This window comes from Erinaceus europaeus, chromosome 13 (genome assembly GCF_950295315.1).
Source record: "Erinaceus europaeus chromosome 13, mEriEur2.1, whole genome shotgun sequence".
In the NCBI taxonomy this organism is placed as follows: Eukaryota; Metazoa; Chordata; class Mammalia; order Eulipotyphla; family Erinaceidae; genus Erinaceus; species Erinaceus europaeus.
The window spans coordinates 36,679,027-36,693,708 of record NC_080174.1 but is presented as its reverse complement, the minus strand read 5'-3'; the positions used below and the strand labels follow the sequence as shown (position 1 = coordinate 36,693,708).

The 14,682-nt window shown below is 39.2% G+C and overlaps 1 protein-coding gene across 2 annotated transcripts in view; it reads left to right on the top strand.

Moving 5' to 3' along the window:
• KDM1A (lysine demethylase 1A) overlaps window positions 1-14,398 on the top strand; it is an 81,517-nt gene extending 67,119 nt beyond the window's left edge. For both annotated transcript variants that reach the window (XM_007528735.3, XM_016190648.2), the window contains 7 exons: window positions 222-333; window positions 8,093-8,225; window positions 9,505-9,692; window positions 10,232-10,346; window positions 12,332-12,459; window positions 13,258-13,404; window positions 13,887-14,398. In XM_007528735.3, the coding sequence (XP_007528797.2) occupies window positions 222-333; window positions 8,093-8,225; window positions 9,505-9,692; window positions 10,232-10,346; window positions 12,332-12,459; window positions 13,258-13,404; window positions 13,887-14,072 (1,009 nt within the window). In that variant the 3' untranslated portion in view covers window positions 14,073-14,398. The remainder of the gene's footprint in view (window positions 1-221; window positions 334-8,092; window positions 8,226-9,504; window positions 9,693-10,231; window positions 10,347-12,331; window positions 12,460-13,257; window positions 13,405-13,886) is intronic.
• The last annotated feature ends 284 nt before the right edge of the window (window positions 14,399-14,682 follow it).

Below are 14,682 nucleotides of genomic sequence, written 5' to 3'. Positions count from 1 at the left end.
CAACAACAAGGGCAACAAATGGCCTCCAGGAGCAGTGGATTCATGGTGCAGGCACTGAGCCCAGCAATAACCCTGGAGGAAAAAAAAATAGTAAATATTTTTTAAGAGGAATCTATTCATATAAGTGCAGGCTCATGTTTAGGGTCCTTTACAATTATTGAGGTCATAGGAATAGTAGCAACATCTTTTAACAGCTTTGTACTTTCTTTTCTCATTTTCAGTGATGTATATCTGTCATCAAGAGACAGACAGATACTTGATTGGCATTTTGCAAATCTTGAATTTGCCAATGCTACACCTCTCTCTACACTCTCCCTTAAACATTGGGATCAGGTAAAATTCTTTTATCATTTTTTTGCATGTGGTTTTGAGAGGGTTTCTTAACTTGTTTATATGTTATATGTTTAAACAACTTTAATAAAGTTTTGGATTTTATTTATTTGATAGAGACAAATTGAGAGGGAAGAAGGATATCAGGAAGGAGAAAAAAAAAAGACACCTGCAACACTGCTTCATCATGTGTGAAGCTCTCCTGCAGGTGGAGACAAGGGCCTGGACCCAGGTCCCATCACACAGTAGCATGTGCACTCAACACTCAACTGTGTGTGCCACCACCCAGCCCTAAACAACTTTATTGGAAGTTTAATTTATGGGCAGTGTTGTGTCTAAGTCTCTTTCTGTCTCTTCCCTTCCTTTAAATTTCTTTCTGTCTCTATCCAAAATAAAAATAAAACATTTTTTAAATTCCTAAACTCTTACTGACATGCTTATAGATGAAATGCTATCTCTGGAATTTGCTTCAAAATAATACTGAATAGGTTTAAGTGATTGAAGGAATAGATGAAAAAAGGCCAACCATGAGTTCCTTATAAGTTTCCTTTTTATGGGTTTGAAATTCTCTATAACCCAAAGTTTAGGAATGAGAAGTGGGTAAAATCAAGAGCCAAGGACTCTTCTAGTACCTTCAGTTCCCTGTCCTCCTTCCCCCTCTCAATTCTCTCTGCCCTATCAAGTAAAAGAAAAAGAAAAAAATAGCTAGCAAGAATAGAGGATTTATACTGCAGACACCAAGCCACAGAAAAACCCTGGTGGGCATGTAAAAAACACAGTAATAAGAATTATAGCAATGTGGTATAATACAAGTTAAGAGACTGGTCTCTCAAAATATCTTACTTCACACAGTATTTTTGGGACATGGTTGACTTATATTTAACAAACTGCAGAAAAGCAAAGCCTCAGCTAAGTAGGGTACTACTTGAAGAACAGAACAGCTATGAAAGTTCATATTCTTCTGTTGGCTATATGTCTAGGAGTGAAATTGCTGGATCTTAAGAAACTAGATTTTTAACTTTACAAAAAAAACTTCCAAACTGTTTGCAAGTTGCATTTATCCCAGCATAATATGGAAGTTTCAGTTGTACCACATCACATCAAACACTTGGTATTGTCAAAGATGTTTAGTCCTTCTAGTAGATATCAGATTTATTAAGCCTTTAATTTTTGTTTCTCTGGCGGGTGAAGTGACACATCTTTTCATATGCTCATTGGCATAATTTAGTCAAATATCTATTCAGATCCCTTGCTCATTTGAAAATGGCTGCCTGTCCTGTTAAATTCTAGTATCAGTGTTCTTTAAATTCTGATTGCAAGTCCTTTGTCAGTTTTGCAAATATTTTCTTACAGTCTACAAGTTTTTTTGTTTTTTTTTCATGATGTATATGTGTTTTGCTTGAATTTTGAGGGGTTTTTTGTGTGGGGGGGGTGATTGTTTTTAGGCGGTGTCAATGCAGCATTGTTGTACTTGGCTTTATAGATACTGCATTTTTACTTACACATTTAAAATTTTCAATATGAACTCTTGCCTTACTCTTCCTTGTAATTGGATTCGTTTCATTGAAAATGTCTTTAAAATTTATGCGGAAGAAAGTTCTGCCAATATTTTCCTCTTAAGTATCTGATAGTTTCTGGTCTAACATCCAAGTCCTTGATCCACTTGGAATTTACTTTTGTATTTGGTGAAATACAGTGATTCAGTTTCATTCTTCTGCATGTTTCAACCCATTGTTTCCAACACCATTTGTTGAAGAGACTCTGCTTTCCCCATGTAATAGTCTGGGCCCCTTTGTCAAAGATTAGATGTCCATAGGTGTGGGGCCTCATTTCTGGGCTCTCAATTCTATTCCACTGGTCAGTGTGTCTGTTCATGTTCCAGTACCAAGCAGTTTTGATGACAATGGCCCTATAATACAGTTTGAGATCTGGGAGTGTGATGCCTCCGGTTCTGTTCTTTTTTCTCAAGATTGTTTTGGCAATTCTAGGTCTTTTCTGGTTCCAGATAAACATTTGTAGTATTTGTTCTATTCTCCTAAAAAATGTGCTTGGGATCTTGATGGGGATAGCATTAAATTTGTAGATGGCTCTGGGTAATATATTCATTTTGATGATGTTAATTCTTCCAACCCATGAACATGGAATATCTTTCCACTTCTTTGTGTCTTTTTCAATTTCTTTGAGTAGTGACTCATAATTTTCAGTATACAAGTCTTTCACTTCTTTGGTTAGGTTTATTCCTAGATATTTTATTGTTTTTGTTGCTATAGAAAAAGGAACTGATTTCTGGATTTCAATTTCTTCTAACTTAGTGTTTGCATAGAGGAATGCCACTGACTTTTGAATGTTAATTTTATAGCCTGACACATTACTGTATTGCCTGATGATTTCCAAAAGCTTCTTGCTGGATTCCTTAGGTTTTTCCATGTATACTATCATGTCATCTGCAAATAAGGAGAGTTTGACTTCTTCTCTTCCAATCTGTATGCCTTTAATTCCTTGCTCCTGCCTGATTGCTATGGCAAGAACTTCCAACACTATGTTGAATAGTAATGGTGATAGTGGGCAGCCCTGTCTAGTACCTGATCTGAGGGGAAATGCTTCCAGTTTTTCACCATTGAGTATGATGTTGGCTGTAGGTTTGCTATATATAGACTCCACTATCTTCAGGAATTTTCCATCTATTCCTATTTTTTGTAGTGTTTTGATCATAAAGGGATGTTGTAAAAGCCTTTGTTGTAAAAGCCTTTGTCAAAGGCTTTCTCTGCATCTATTGATTTGACCATGTGGTTTTTGGTCTTGCTTTTGTTGATGTGGTGGATCACATTGATTGATTTACGTATATTAAACCAACCTTGCATACCTGGGATAAAGCCCACTTGGTCATGATGAACAATTTTTTTGATATACTGCTGTATCCGGTTGGCTAGAATTTTGTTCAATATTTTCGCATCTATGTTCATCAGAGATATTGGTCTGTAGTTTTCTTTTTTGGTTGTGTCCCTGTCTGCTTTTGGTATCAGGGTGATGTTGGCTTCATAGAAGCTGGCAGGGAGTATTCCAGTGTCTTCAATCTTTTGGAAGACTTTTAAAAGTAGAGGTATTAGTTCTTCTTTGAAAGTTTTGTAGAATTCATTTGTAAAACCATCTGGTCCAGGACTTTTATTTTTGGGAAGATTTTTGATAACTGTTTCAATTTCATTAGCTGTGATGGGCCTGTTCATGTTATCCACTTCCTCTTTACTTAGTTTTGGAAGTTGGTAGGTATCTAGGAAATCATTCATTTCTTCCAGGTTCTCTAGCTTGGTGGCATATAGTTGTTCATAGAAGCCTCGCATGATATGTTGAATTTCTGCAGTGTCTGTTGTGATTTCTCCTCTTTCATTTACTATCCGATTTATTTGGGTCTTCTCCCTTTTTTGTTTTGTGAGTCTGGCTAAAGGTTTGTCGATTTTGTTTACTCTTTCGAAGAACCAACATTTACTTTCATTGATCTTTTGTATGGTTTTCCTATTCTCAATGTTATTTATTTCTGCCCTAACTTTAGTGATTTCTGTCCTGGTTGCTTTAGGATTCCTTTGTTGTTCTTCTTTTAGGTCTTTAAGATGTGCAATCAGGCTGTTTATTTGTTCCTTTTCTTGTTTCCTAATGTGTGCTTGTATAGCTATGAACTTCCCTCTTAGGACTGCTTTAGCTGTGTCTCAAATATTTTGATAGCTTGTGTCTTCATTTCCATTGAACTCTCGAAACATTTTGATTTCTTCCTTGATTTCCTCTTTGACCCAGAAGTTGTTAAGAAGTGTACTGTTGAGCTTCCACATTTTGGCACTGTTACTAATCTTTTGTTGATTGTTAAGTGTTAGTTTAATTCCACTGTGGTCTGAGAAGATGCTTGGGATGATTTCAGTGCTCTTGAATAGGCTGATGCTGTCTTTGTGGCCTAACATATGGTCTATCCTTGAGAATGATCCATGTGGATTTGAGTAAAATGTATATTCCAGTTTCTTGGGATGAATGACTCTGAAAATGTCCAATAGTTCTAGTTTATCTATCTCTTCATTTAGCTCCCTTATGTCTTTACTGATTTTCTTCCTGGATGATCTGTCAAGTTGAGATAGTGGGGTGTTGAAGTCCCCTACTATGATTGTGTTACTGTTAATATATTGCTGTAGCTCTTTCAGTAGAAGCTTGATGTATTTAGATGGCTTCTCATTGGGTGCATAGCTATTAATAATTATTAAGTCCTCTTGATTGACTGATCCTCTGAGCATTAAGTAGTGTCCATTCCTATCTTTTTAAATCTTATCTATTTTAAAGTCTATCATGTCAGATATGAGAATAGCTGTTCCTGCCCTTTTTTGTGGGCCATTGGCTTGAATGATAGTTTTCCATCCTTTCACTTTAAGTCTGTGTTTGTCTTGTTGCGTTAGGTGAGTTTCCTGTAGACAACATATTGTTGGGTTGTGTTTTCTGATCCATCTTCCTACTCTGTGTCTTTTAATAGGTGAATTCAGGCCATTGACATTTATTGATATCAAAGATTGAAGATATTTTAACGCCATTCTTGTAGAGTTTTAGAGTGTTTTGATATATGTCCTATTTGTGGTGGTCTGGTTGTTTATAGGAGACCTTTCAGAACTTCTTTCAGGGCAGGCTTGGTGATGGTTGCTTCCTTCAACTGTTGTCTGAGAAGGTTTTGATGCTTCCATCTAGTCTGAATGACAATCTAGCAGGATATAGTATTCTTGGCTGAAAGCCTTTCTCATTGAGCACTCGATAGATATCTTGCCATTCTCTTCTGGCCTGTAGTGTTTGTATGGAGAAGTCTGCTGCTAATCTTATGGGTTTTCCTTTGTAGGTGACTCTTTGTTTTTCTCTTGCAGCCTTGAGGATCCTTTCTTTATCCTTATTCCTTTCCAATCTAAGTATGACATGTCTTGGTGTCTTTAGGTCTGGGTTAATTCTGTTTGGGACCCTCTGGGCTTCTTGAATCTTTATGCCTTTGGTGTTGTCTAGACTAGAGAAATTTTCAGCTATTATGGCCTGGAGAATGCTTTCTTCCTCCCCTTCTCTTTCTTCCTCTGGTTAGCCAATAATGCGTATATTGTTTCTTTTGAAGTCATCCCATAGGACTCTGTTGTTGTTTTCAGCATCTCTTAATCTCTTTTTGAGATCTCTTCTTTTTTAGTTGTCTCTAATTCATCCTCAATCTTGCTAATTCTGTCTTCAGCCTCATTGATTCTATTCTCTCTGCCCTCTACTGCTTTCTGGAGTTCATCTATTTTGTTGCCCTGCTCTGATACTGTTTTAGCTTGTTCAGCTAGTTGCCTTCTTAGCTCAGCGATTTCAGCTTTCAGCTCTCTAATAACCATGAGATAATTAGAATTTTCTTCCATATTCTCATTTGTTGTTCCTGCATTTCTGATTACAATTTTTTCAAATTCTTTACTCACTCCTGTTATTATTTCCTTAGCTAATGTTTGGATGTTGAACTCGTTTTGTGCTTCACCCTCTGGAGGACTTTTAGCTGGACTCTTGTCCTGGTTCGAGTCTCCAATATTTTTTCTTGTTGTTTTAACCATTTTATATAAGTTAACAGTTTTTTCAATCCCTGAGTTGGAGTTCAGTGGTGTAAAAGCCTTTTTTTTTTTACCCTGTAGGCTATGGGTGCCTGAGGGCTTTTAAACTATCAATAGGCTTCTTAGCTTGATCACTGACTCCTGACCAAGAGATAAAGCAGGGTGTGGCAGAGATAATCCAGTGGTTATGCAAAGAGACTTTCACAGCCCCTCAGCTATGCCACAGAGGTATAGGTCTTCTGAGTTTCCCAGTTAGATCTCTGTACCCTGGTGTCCCTCCCTGTTGCTGCTCCAGATTCTGAGGGTAGTAGCAATGGAGACTCAGAGTTGCACTTGGTGAGTCTCTGGGGAGTCCTTTCCTCCCTTCAGTTGTCTCCTTGTTGGTGGAGCAGACTGGAGGTGGTGTCTCCACTGACAAACTGTCGAACTGTTAGCAGTCACTTAATCTCTCCTTAGGCCCCTCTCTCCTCTCTGTCACCAGCCACGCGTGTTTGTACTCACGGGTGATTTACTGGGTTTCTGTGGTCATTCTAGTGCTGTCTTGTTTCGGTCCGGGTGGTCTCCTTTAGTATTCCTAGTTGATCCGGGAGAGAAGAGGAGAGGAGAGAAAGCGATCTGCTGCTCGTAGCTCCGCCTCCGGAAGTCGAATCCTCGAATGCAAGCATTTAATTAGACCCTTCCTAGTCCCTGATCGTCACATTAAGTTTCAATTTATATTTGTAATTATGGTAAAATTTGAATGTGGATGATTTTAACTTGATTCACATATTAAACAGATAAAGGAGTGACTAAATCATGAGATTTTGCTGCCATTGCTTATTTTTTTTATCTAATTCCCTAGAGTTTTGCTGTTTCCCCCAACAATTTCATGAAATTTGGAATGCAGTCTAGCTCTCAAGTTTGTAGAACATTTTTCATTGAGTTAAAAGAAATAAGACCATTTGGAATAATTCCCATCTTATTTGACTTTGATCTTAGGAGTCTTCCTCAACTTTTAAACTTATACTTCTTAAAAAATCAAACCTTATTCTGGGGACCAGACAGTGGTGCTGTGCAGCAAAGTGTCCAAGTTACCATGTATGAGGACCACAGTTCAAGTCCCAATGCCAGCCTTTAGGTGGGAAAGCTTCACAGTGAAAAGTGTTGCAAATTTCTTTCTTTCCCTCTCTCTCCTTCTGTCCCCATCTCCTGTTGTTATCTGTCTCTATCAGAATAAAGGAAAGGAAAAAGAAAAAATAAACCTTATTTTGTTCTTAGATAAAAAGAAAAACCGGGAGTCGGGCGGTAGTGCAGTGGGTTAAGCACACATGGCGCAAAGCACAAGGACCGGCATAAGGATCCCGGTTCGAGCCCCTGACTCCCCACTTGCAGGGGAGTTGCTTCACAGGCGGTGAAGTAGGTCTGCAGGTGTCTATCTTTCTCCCCCTCTCTGTCTTCCCCATCTCTCTCCATTTCTCTCTGTTGTATCTAACAACGACATCAACAACAATAACTACAACAATAAAAAACAAGGGCAAAAAAAAAGGGAAAATAAATAAATATTAAAAAAACTTAAAAAAAAAATACCAGGTCATACATCTGCTATCTTACCAAATCTGTAATGTATCTAAACTAAACTTTTGTAGCAAACTCATCTCAATTGACTGTGTCATAGATTCCTTTCCTTAGCCCCCTTCATGGTGCTTGGACTTGGTATAGGACTACAATAATAAAAATTCTAATTCATGGGAGGATAGCTAACCTGATAGGGTACATGTTTTGCCATGACCCCACTGTACTAGGGGAAGTTTCAGTGCTTTTGGTTTCTTTTCCTCTCTCTGTCTTTCTGTGTAGAATAGTCACCTCTGAGAAGTGAAGCTCCAGCAGCTCTTTTCTAGGGAAAACAAATTCCCTTTGGCCACAGGTAAAACTACAAGTCTGTGTCTGAGGCTCCAGAGGGGCCCACATTCAGTCCCTAGTACTACCAGAAGGTAAAGCTGAGCAGTCTTAACCTAGCCTCCATAATCATACATAGACAATTGGCTTTTTTTTTTCTTGTCCCCTTAGTTTTCTAGAGCAGCTATAGTTAAACACTAAGGGATCGTTCTTTACTTTGGGCCTTAGAATATTGACTAGTTCATAAGCTAGTGTTTTCTAATGTGAATGGAATGCCAGCAAGCGGCATATAATTCTGTCTTCTTTAGGATGATGACTTTGAGTTTACTGGCAGCCACCTGACAGTAAGGAATGGCTACTCATGTGTGCCTGTGGCCTTAGCAGAAGGTTTGGACATTAAATTGAATACAGCAGTTCGGCAAGTTCGCTACACAGCTTCAGGTACATCACTTCTTTGCTGTAAAATAAACCTCTTACTCTGAAATGATACCTTTTATTGAATTTTACCTACTGGAGAAAATAGGTGTGTTTTCTGATGGAATATTTTTAAAATTGCAATTTTTAACATTGCATTTACAAAAGGATTGAGCCTGAGGCCAGGCGGTGGCACACTTGGTTAAGTGCACACACTACAGTGTGCAAGGAACCAGGTTCAAGCTCCCCCTGGTCCCCCCCCTGCAGGGGGAAAGCTTCACAAGTGGTGAAGCAGGGCTGCAGATGTCTGTCTTTCTCCATTTCTACCCCTCCCCAATTTCTGTCTTTATCCTATAATAAATAAAGGATTGAGCCTGTATAACCTTTAGAGAATCTAGACTTATCATTTATAAAGCAGAAAACTAAAGGATATTTTTCAGAATTCTTAATTGCCATGAATGAGTTTATTATCAGTGGTCCATGACATTGTATCTCACTTTGCTAAGTATATTCTTCTAGGATTGTGGCCTTTGATTTCCATTGGGATCAACTCTGAATTTTGCCAGAGTAGGCCTTTGGATCCATTCTGGCCTTTCCAATTTAGGTTGGCTAACTTTACTCAGACTGGTTTTTAGTTTTGAGAACATTTCTTCTAAGTAGTCAGTTTGACTATCAGGGTTTGAATCTGGCATTGTGTCACTTTATCTCTGCTTCCTTCTTTAGTAAATAAATAGGATCCAATTATTATTTTTTATTTTATCTTTTTAAAATATTCCCTTTTGTTGCCCTTTTTTATTGTTGTAGTTATAATTGTTGTTATTAATGCCATTGTTGTTGGATAGGACAGAGAGAAGTGGAGAGAAGAGGCATAGACAGAGAGAGGGAGAGACAGACACCTGCAGACCTGCTTCACTGCTTGTGAAGCGACTCCCCTACAGGTGGGGAGCCGGGGGCTCGAACTGGGATCCTTATGCGGGTCCTTGCACTTTGCGCCACGTGCGCTTAACCGGCTGCGCTACCACCCGACTCCCAGATCCAATTCTTAGACATATAACTTAAGTTAGCAAATAAATTTTACTATGTTATAAATGTTTGATACCCTTATTAACACCTCTTTTCTTTCTCTCTCTCTCTCTCTTCCCCAACCCCCCTCCCCCCATTTTGCCAGAGAACACTGCTCGCTCTGGCTTATGGTATTGAGCCTGGGACCTTGGATCCTCAGGCATGAGAGTCTCTTTGTATAACCATTATCCTTTGCCCCAGCACCATCTTCTCATCAATAGCCTTTTCCCTCTAACCTCTCTAGGATGTGAAGTGATAGCTGTGAATACCCGGTCCACAAGCCAGACCTTTATTTATAAGTGTGATGCAGTTCTCTGTACCCTTCCTTTGGGTGTGTTGAAGCAGCAACCACCAGCTGTGCAGTTTGTGCCACCTCTTCCTGAGTGGAAAACATCTGCAGTCCAGAGGATGGGATTTGGCAACCTAAATAAGGTAACTTGCCCCAGACATCTCTTGTATAAATTTCAGTTTAATTGTATTCAACTCAGGGAAGAGAGGACTTTTCGTTTGTATAGATTTTGCTGCGTTCCCATCAGAGTGAGGCTTATCACCTCATTCACTTCACCGCCTACACAAACACACACACTCCATGAATGTTTAGTCTATTGGTGTCTTTTTGCATTCTTGTCTAACATGGAGCTCTAGGTCATATTTTTCAAGTTCTGTCACCAGCTCACTTGCTGGTTTTTGTTTTTTTCCCTTTTGTTGCCCTTGGGTTTTTTAATTGTTGTAGTTATTGTTATTAATGTCATCATTGTTGGATAGGGCAGAGAGAAATGGAGAGAGGGGGAGAGAAAGATACACACCTGCAGACCTGCTTCACCTCCTGTGAAACAACTCCCCTGCAGGTGGGGAGCTGGGGGCTCAAACTGGGATCCTTACACCTGTCCTTGTGCTTCATGCCACGTGCGCTTAACCTGCTGTGCTATCGCCAGACTCCATGTTTTTTGTTGTTTTTTTTTTAATTAAAGGTGGTGTTATGTTTTGATCGAGTGTTCTGGGATCCAAGCGTCAATTTGTTTGGGCATGTTGGCAGCACAACTGCAAGCAGGGGTGAACTCTTCCTCTTCTGGAACCTTTATAAAGGTAACTGCTTTTTAATTTAAATCTTTTCCTATTCTTACAGGAGTTGAAGGTTGGAATTTGGGCTTTGTCAAATATTTGTCTTAATTTTTCACAAACTCAACAATTCCTGAAAATCTTTCTAGGTGCTGGGGATATGGGAAAAAATACCTGATCAAAGAGCTTAGAACCTAGTAGATACGATAAAGAGATAAGCAGTTCCAGAACAGAAGTGAGTGGAGTGACATGGTGGAAACCCAGGGTGCAGTGTAGAAAAAAGCATTAAGAGAGCCAGCCAAAAGGTATAATCGTCCTGGAGTGGAAACCTGTATTCTTCATTTAGATTTTTGTGTCTGACTTGACACTGAGTCTTTGATCACTACCCTTACAATGTGTTTATCAAATACCTATTTTTTTTCTATAATTGGATTATTCTTAATTCTGTATAGAGCTATTTTTGCAAAGTATATGTAGATCCTACATCACTCTAAGAAAAGAATGTAAGATGTTAGGGAGCTGGACAGTGGTGTACCCGGCTAAGCGCACATAATACTAAGCCAAGGATCTGGGTTTGACCCCCTCCTGGGTCCCCACCTACAAGGGAGTGGACACTTTACAAGTGGCAAAGCAGGTCTGCAGGTATCTTTCTTTGACTATCTTCCCTCTCCTCTCTTAATTTCTCTCTGTCCTGTTCAATAAAAGGGGAGGGGACAGCCAGCAAGAACAGTGGATTTGTAGTGGTGGCACCAAGCCCTAGTGATGACCCTAGAGGCAAAAAAAAAAAAAAAAAAAAAACTTTGTGTAGTAATATCAAGTGTTGTGACTATGTATAATCCCATTTTTTTTTACTGAAAGTCTTTATAAAACCAGGACATTAGTTCTACATGTTGCTTTCCAACAGTAGCTGAATGTTGTTTTGCCTTCTTCATCTAGATTACCAAGTCCTGTCAGTGCCAGCCTAACTCTCAGAACTGTTTGCTTGTTATTTTTTTGTCTGTCCACTTTCAAATCCAAGTTATTCTCCTTGCTGTTGAATTGGCAGTGGCCACTAAGTGCTGTCTTTGCTCCTATCTTTTGATGGCTTTCCATTGTTATGATCATTATGAAAGCCTACATCATCTAGCTCTTTTCCTTAGAATCTACCTCTCCCATCATCACCTGTCTGATCCATGATCACCCCTTACACTCCTGGGCCCTAAGCATACTTGTCTACTCCTTGAATCCCAGAGTACAGCATGTTTTCTCCTTCGAGGTCTATGTATCTCTACTCACCCATGTTTAGGGTGCGTTCACGTTTCTTCTCTTCCTCCTCAGTGTGGCACACTACCTAATCTTCAGTGCTTGACCTGAATGTTACTTTCAAAAAAATCCTTCAGGACATACCTTCATTCCTCAAATACAAATTAACTTTTCCTTGTGTCCTTGTTTTTTCATCATAGCTTTAAAGAAGTTCACAATAGGGGAAGTCAGGTGGTAGCGCAGTAGGTTAAGAGCATGTGGCATGAAGCACAAAGACCGGCATAAGGATCCTGGTTCGAGCCCCCGGCTCCCCACCTGCAAGGGAGTCACTTCACAGGCGGTGAAGTAGATCTGCAGATCTTTCTCTCCTCCTGTCTTCCCCTCCTCTCTCCATTTCTGTCCTATCCAACAATAACAATAACAAAATAACTACAACAGTAAAAAAAAAAAAAAAAAAAAAAAAAACAAGGGCAACAAAAGGGAAAATATTTTTTTAAAAAAGTCACATTTTATCTTTGATACTACTGTATTTTGCATGACAAGACTATTAATAGTAGTGAAGTACATCACATTTCACTATATTTTGCCAGTGATCATTCTAGGAATAGATTTCAGTTTGCTGTTTCAGAACTTTAACTTATTTCTAGCATGAGTGCTGCATGTCTATTGGTCGTCAGATTTCAGAGCATCAAGGTAATGTGGAGCCTAAATGAGATTCTTGAGAAAGTCTGTAGAAAAATTTTAAAATTGGACCCTTCCTATTTCCTCAGCTCCAATATTATTGGCATTAGTGGCAGGAGAAGCTGCTGGCATCATGGAAAACATAAGTGATGATGTGATTGTTGGTCGATGTCTAGCCATTCTCAAAGGGATTTTTGGTAGCAGTGCAGTGCCCCAAGTAAGTACATGGGTGGAATGGGGACAGGCAGAGTTTTGGAGTTCATAGCAAAACAGTCTGCACATTCTTCACAGTCACAGGTTCTTTGTTCCAGCCAGTATTGAGAAGTGTATGGAGTTTACATGCATGCTAATGTTTGCAGTTATGTGCCATTAAGTATGGGGTAAAAGAAAAGTAGTAACCTCCATCCACACCACCAGTATGTGGATTAAGGGATTGTAAATCCTCTTACGTAATCATACCATTCCCTGCCTTTTCAACAGAGCATCCAGACTCTTCAGAGGAGTTTTAATATTTTGTCTGTCTCCTGTTCTGTTCTTTTTTAAAGATTTATTAATGGATTGATTTATGAGAAAGATAGGAGAGAAAGAAAGAACCAGACATCACTCTGGTACATTTGCTGCTGGGGACTGAACTCGGGAACTCTTGCTTAAGAATCCACTGTGCCGTCTCCCGGACCACTCCTGTTCTAGTCTTTGGACCTGTTGAGACATTTACCAACCCTGTGATCCTTTGTTGGGAGAGGTGCATCTTAATGCTTCAGACTAATTTACAAGAATGTAGCGGTCAAGCCCTAGTTGTAGATGTCTAGATCCACAATGAAAGCAGCATAGAGGCTTTCCTGCTGAATGAGGATATTTTGCATTAGTATTTTAGAGTAGCAGTAGCATTAACTAGTAGTAGCTAATTCATTATGGTGCCTCTTTATTTCATCCACCACAGCTTTTCCAATTTCAGAAATGACTGTTTTATCCATGGTCTTTAGTTAATGACTATTTTTCTTATCTTTTTCTTGAGCCCAAGGAAACTGTGGTCTCTCGCTGGCGTGCTGATCCCTGGGCCCGGGGCTCTTATTCTTATGTAGCTGCTGGGTCATCTGGAAATGACTATGACTTAATGGCTCAGCCAATCACTCCAGGTCCCTCAATTCCAGGTGCTCCACAGGTGAGAAACTGTCAGATTATCTGTGTTTGTTTTGGGAAAACTCTTACAGTAAAAATATCACTTAAAAAATTACTTGGTTTTCATCCTAGGGCCTATTCAGATAATCAACAAGGGGGGGACACTCAAAGCAAAACTCAGATAATACTCAAAATGATAAATAAGGAGATAGCTTTGTTCCATTTCTCCTTCTGTCAGTTCTAGGGAAATGCTGATAAGGGAGACCCTTTCTGATAAAATGAGACTAGTGAGGGGGTTAGCCTTAAAAAGCCAACAGGATGTTTGGCTTCACAGGGCCGGGGGATGGGATGAGACACAGTCTTTTGGTGGTGAGAATGGTGTTTATGTACACTCTTAATTTGTAAAATTAAATATAAATATAAATCACTAATATTAATATGAGAAGGGATTTAAAAAAGCCAACAGGAATTTGGCAGCTCAGACACAAGGAACCTGCTCATTCTAAATTTTCTTTATCTTCATAGCCAATTCCACGACTCTTCTTTGCTGGAGAACATACAATTCGTAATTACCCAGCCACAGTCCATGGTGCTCTGCTGAGTGGCCTACGAGAAGCAGGAAGGATTGCAGACCAGTTCTTAGGAGCCATGTATACCCTACCTCGTCAGGCAACACCAGGTGTTCCTGCACAGCAGTCCCCAAGCATGTGAGAAGATAAATTCTAAGACACTGCTGTGATTGTTGCTACATAAGCAAAGCTCTTCTAGCAATACTAGAGACAGCTAAGAAACTTGCCCTAGTATCTGGATTCTCGATCAGTGGCTGGAACTTGTTTGGATGGCCAAGGAAGTTGCTTTGATTTTTGACGGAGTAGGTCACCTCCTTGAGCAACTTAAATCTAGGGAGGCACTTGTCTATTAGTATGTTTTTCATAAAGACCAAGGTAAGCAAGTGTTGTGAAAAGATACCTATTGGTATGTGGGTGTCTTTGTTTGTTTTGTTTTAATATTTTGAGAATAAAATTTCATATAAAATTAATACTGAGTTTCCCCATGGTGTTAAAAATTGTATACAAAAGGTTTGTTACTCCTTTGGAAATGTTAGTTTTATCTATCTTAAAATGTGGATGTTTATATGAAGAATTAGATCAAAAAGTAGAGGGAGGTCCTATAGAAGCAGTGAACTTACTGGCCTATGTGGCTAGACTTCCCCACTGGATGTGGGTAAATGTGACAAGGATGTAGCTGTAAACTAAATATCAAGACAAAGGAAAAACTTTGAAATTTAAAAATGAAGCATGAGACTTGACATAAAAGTTTG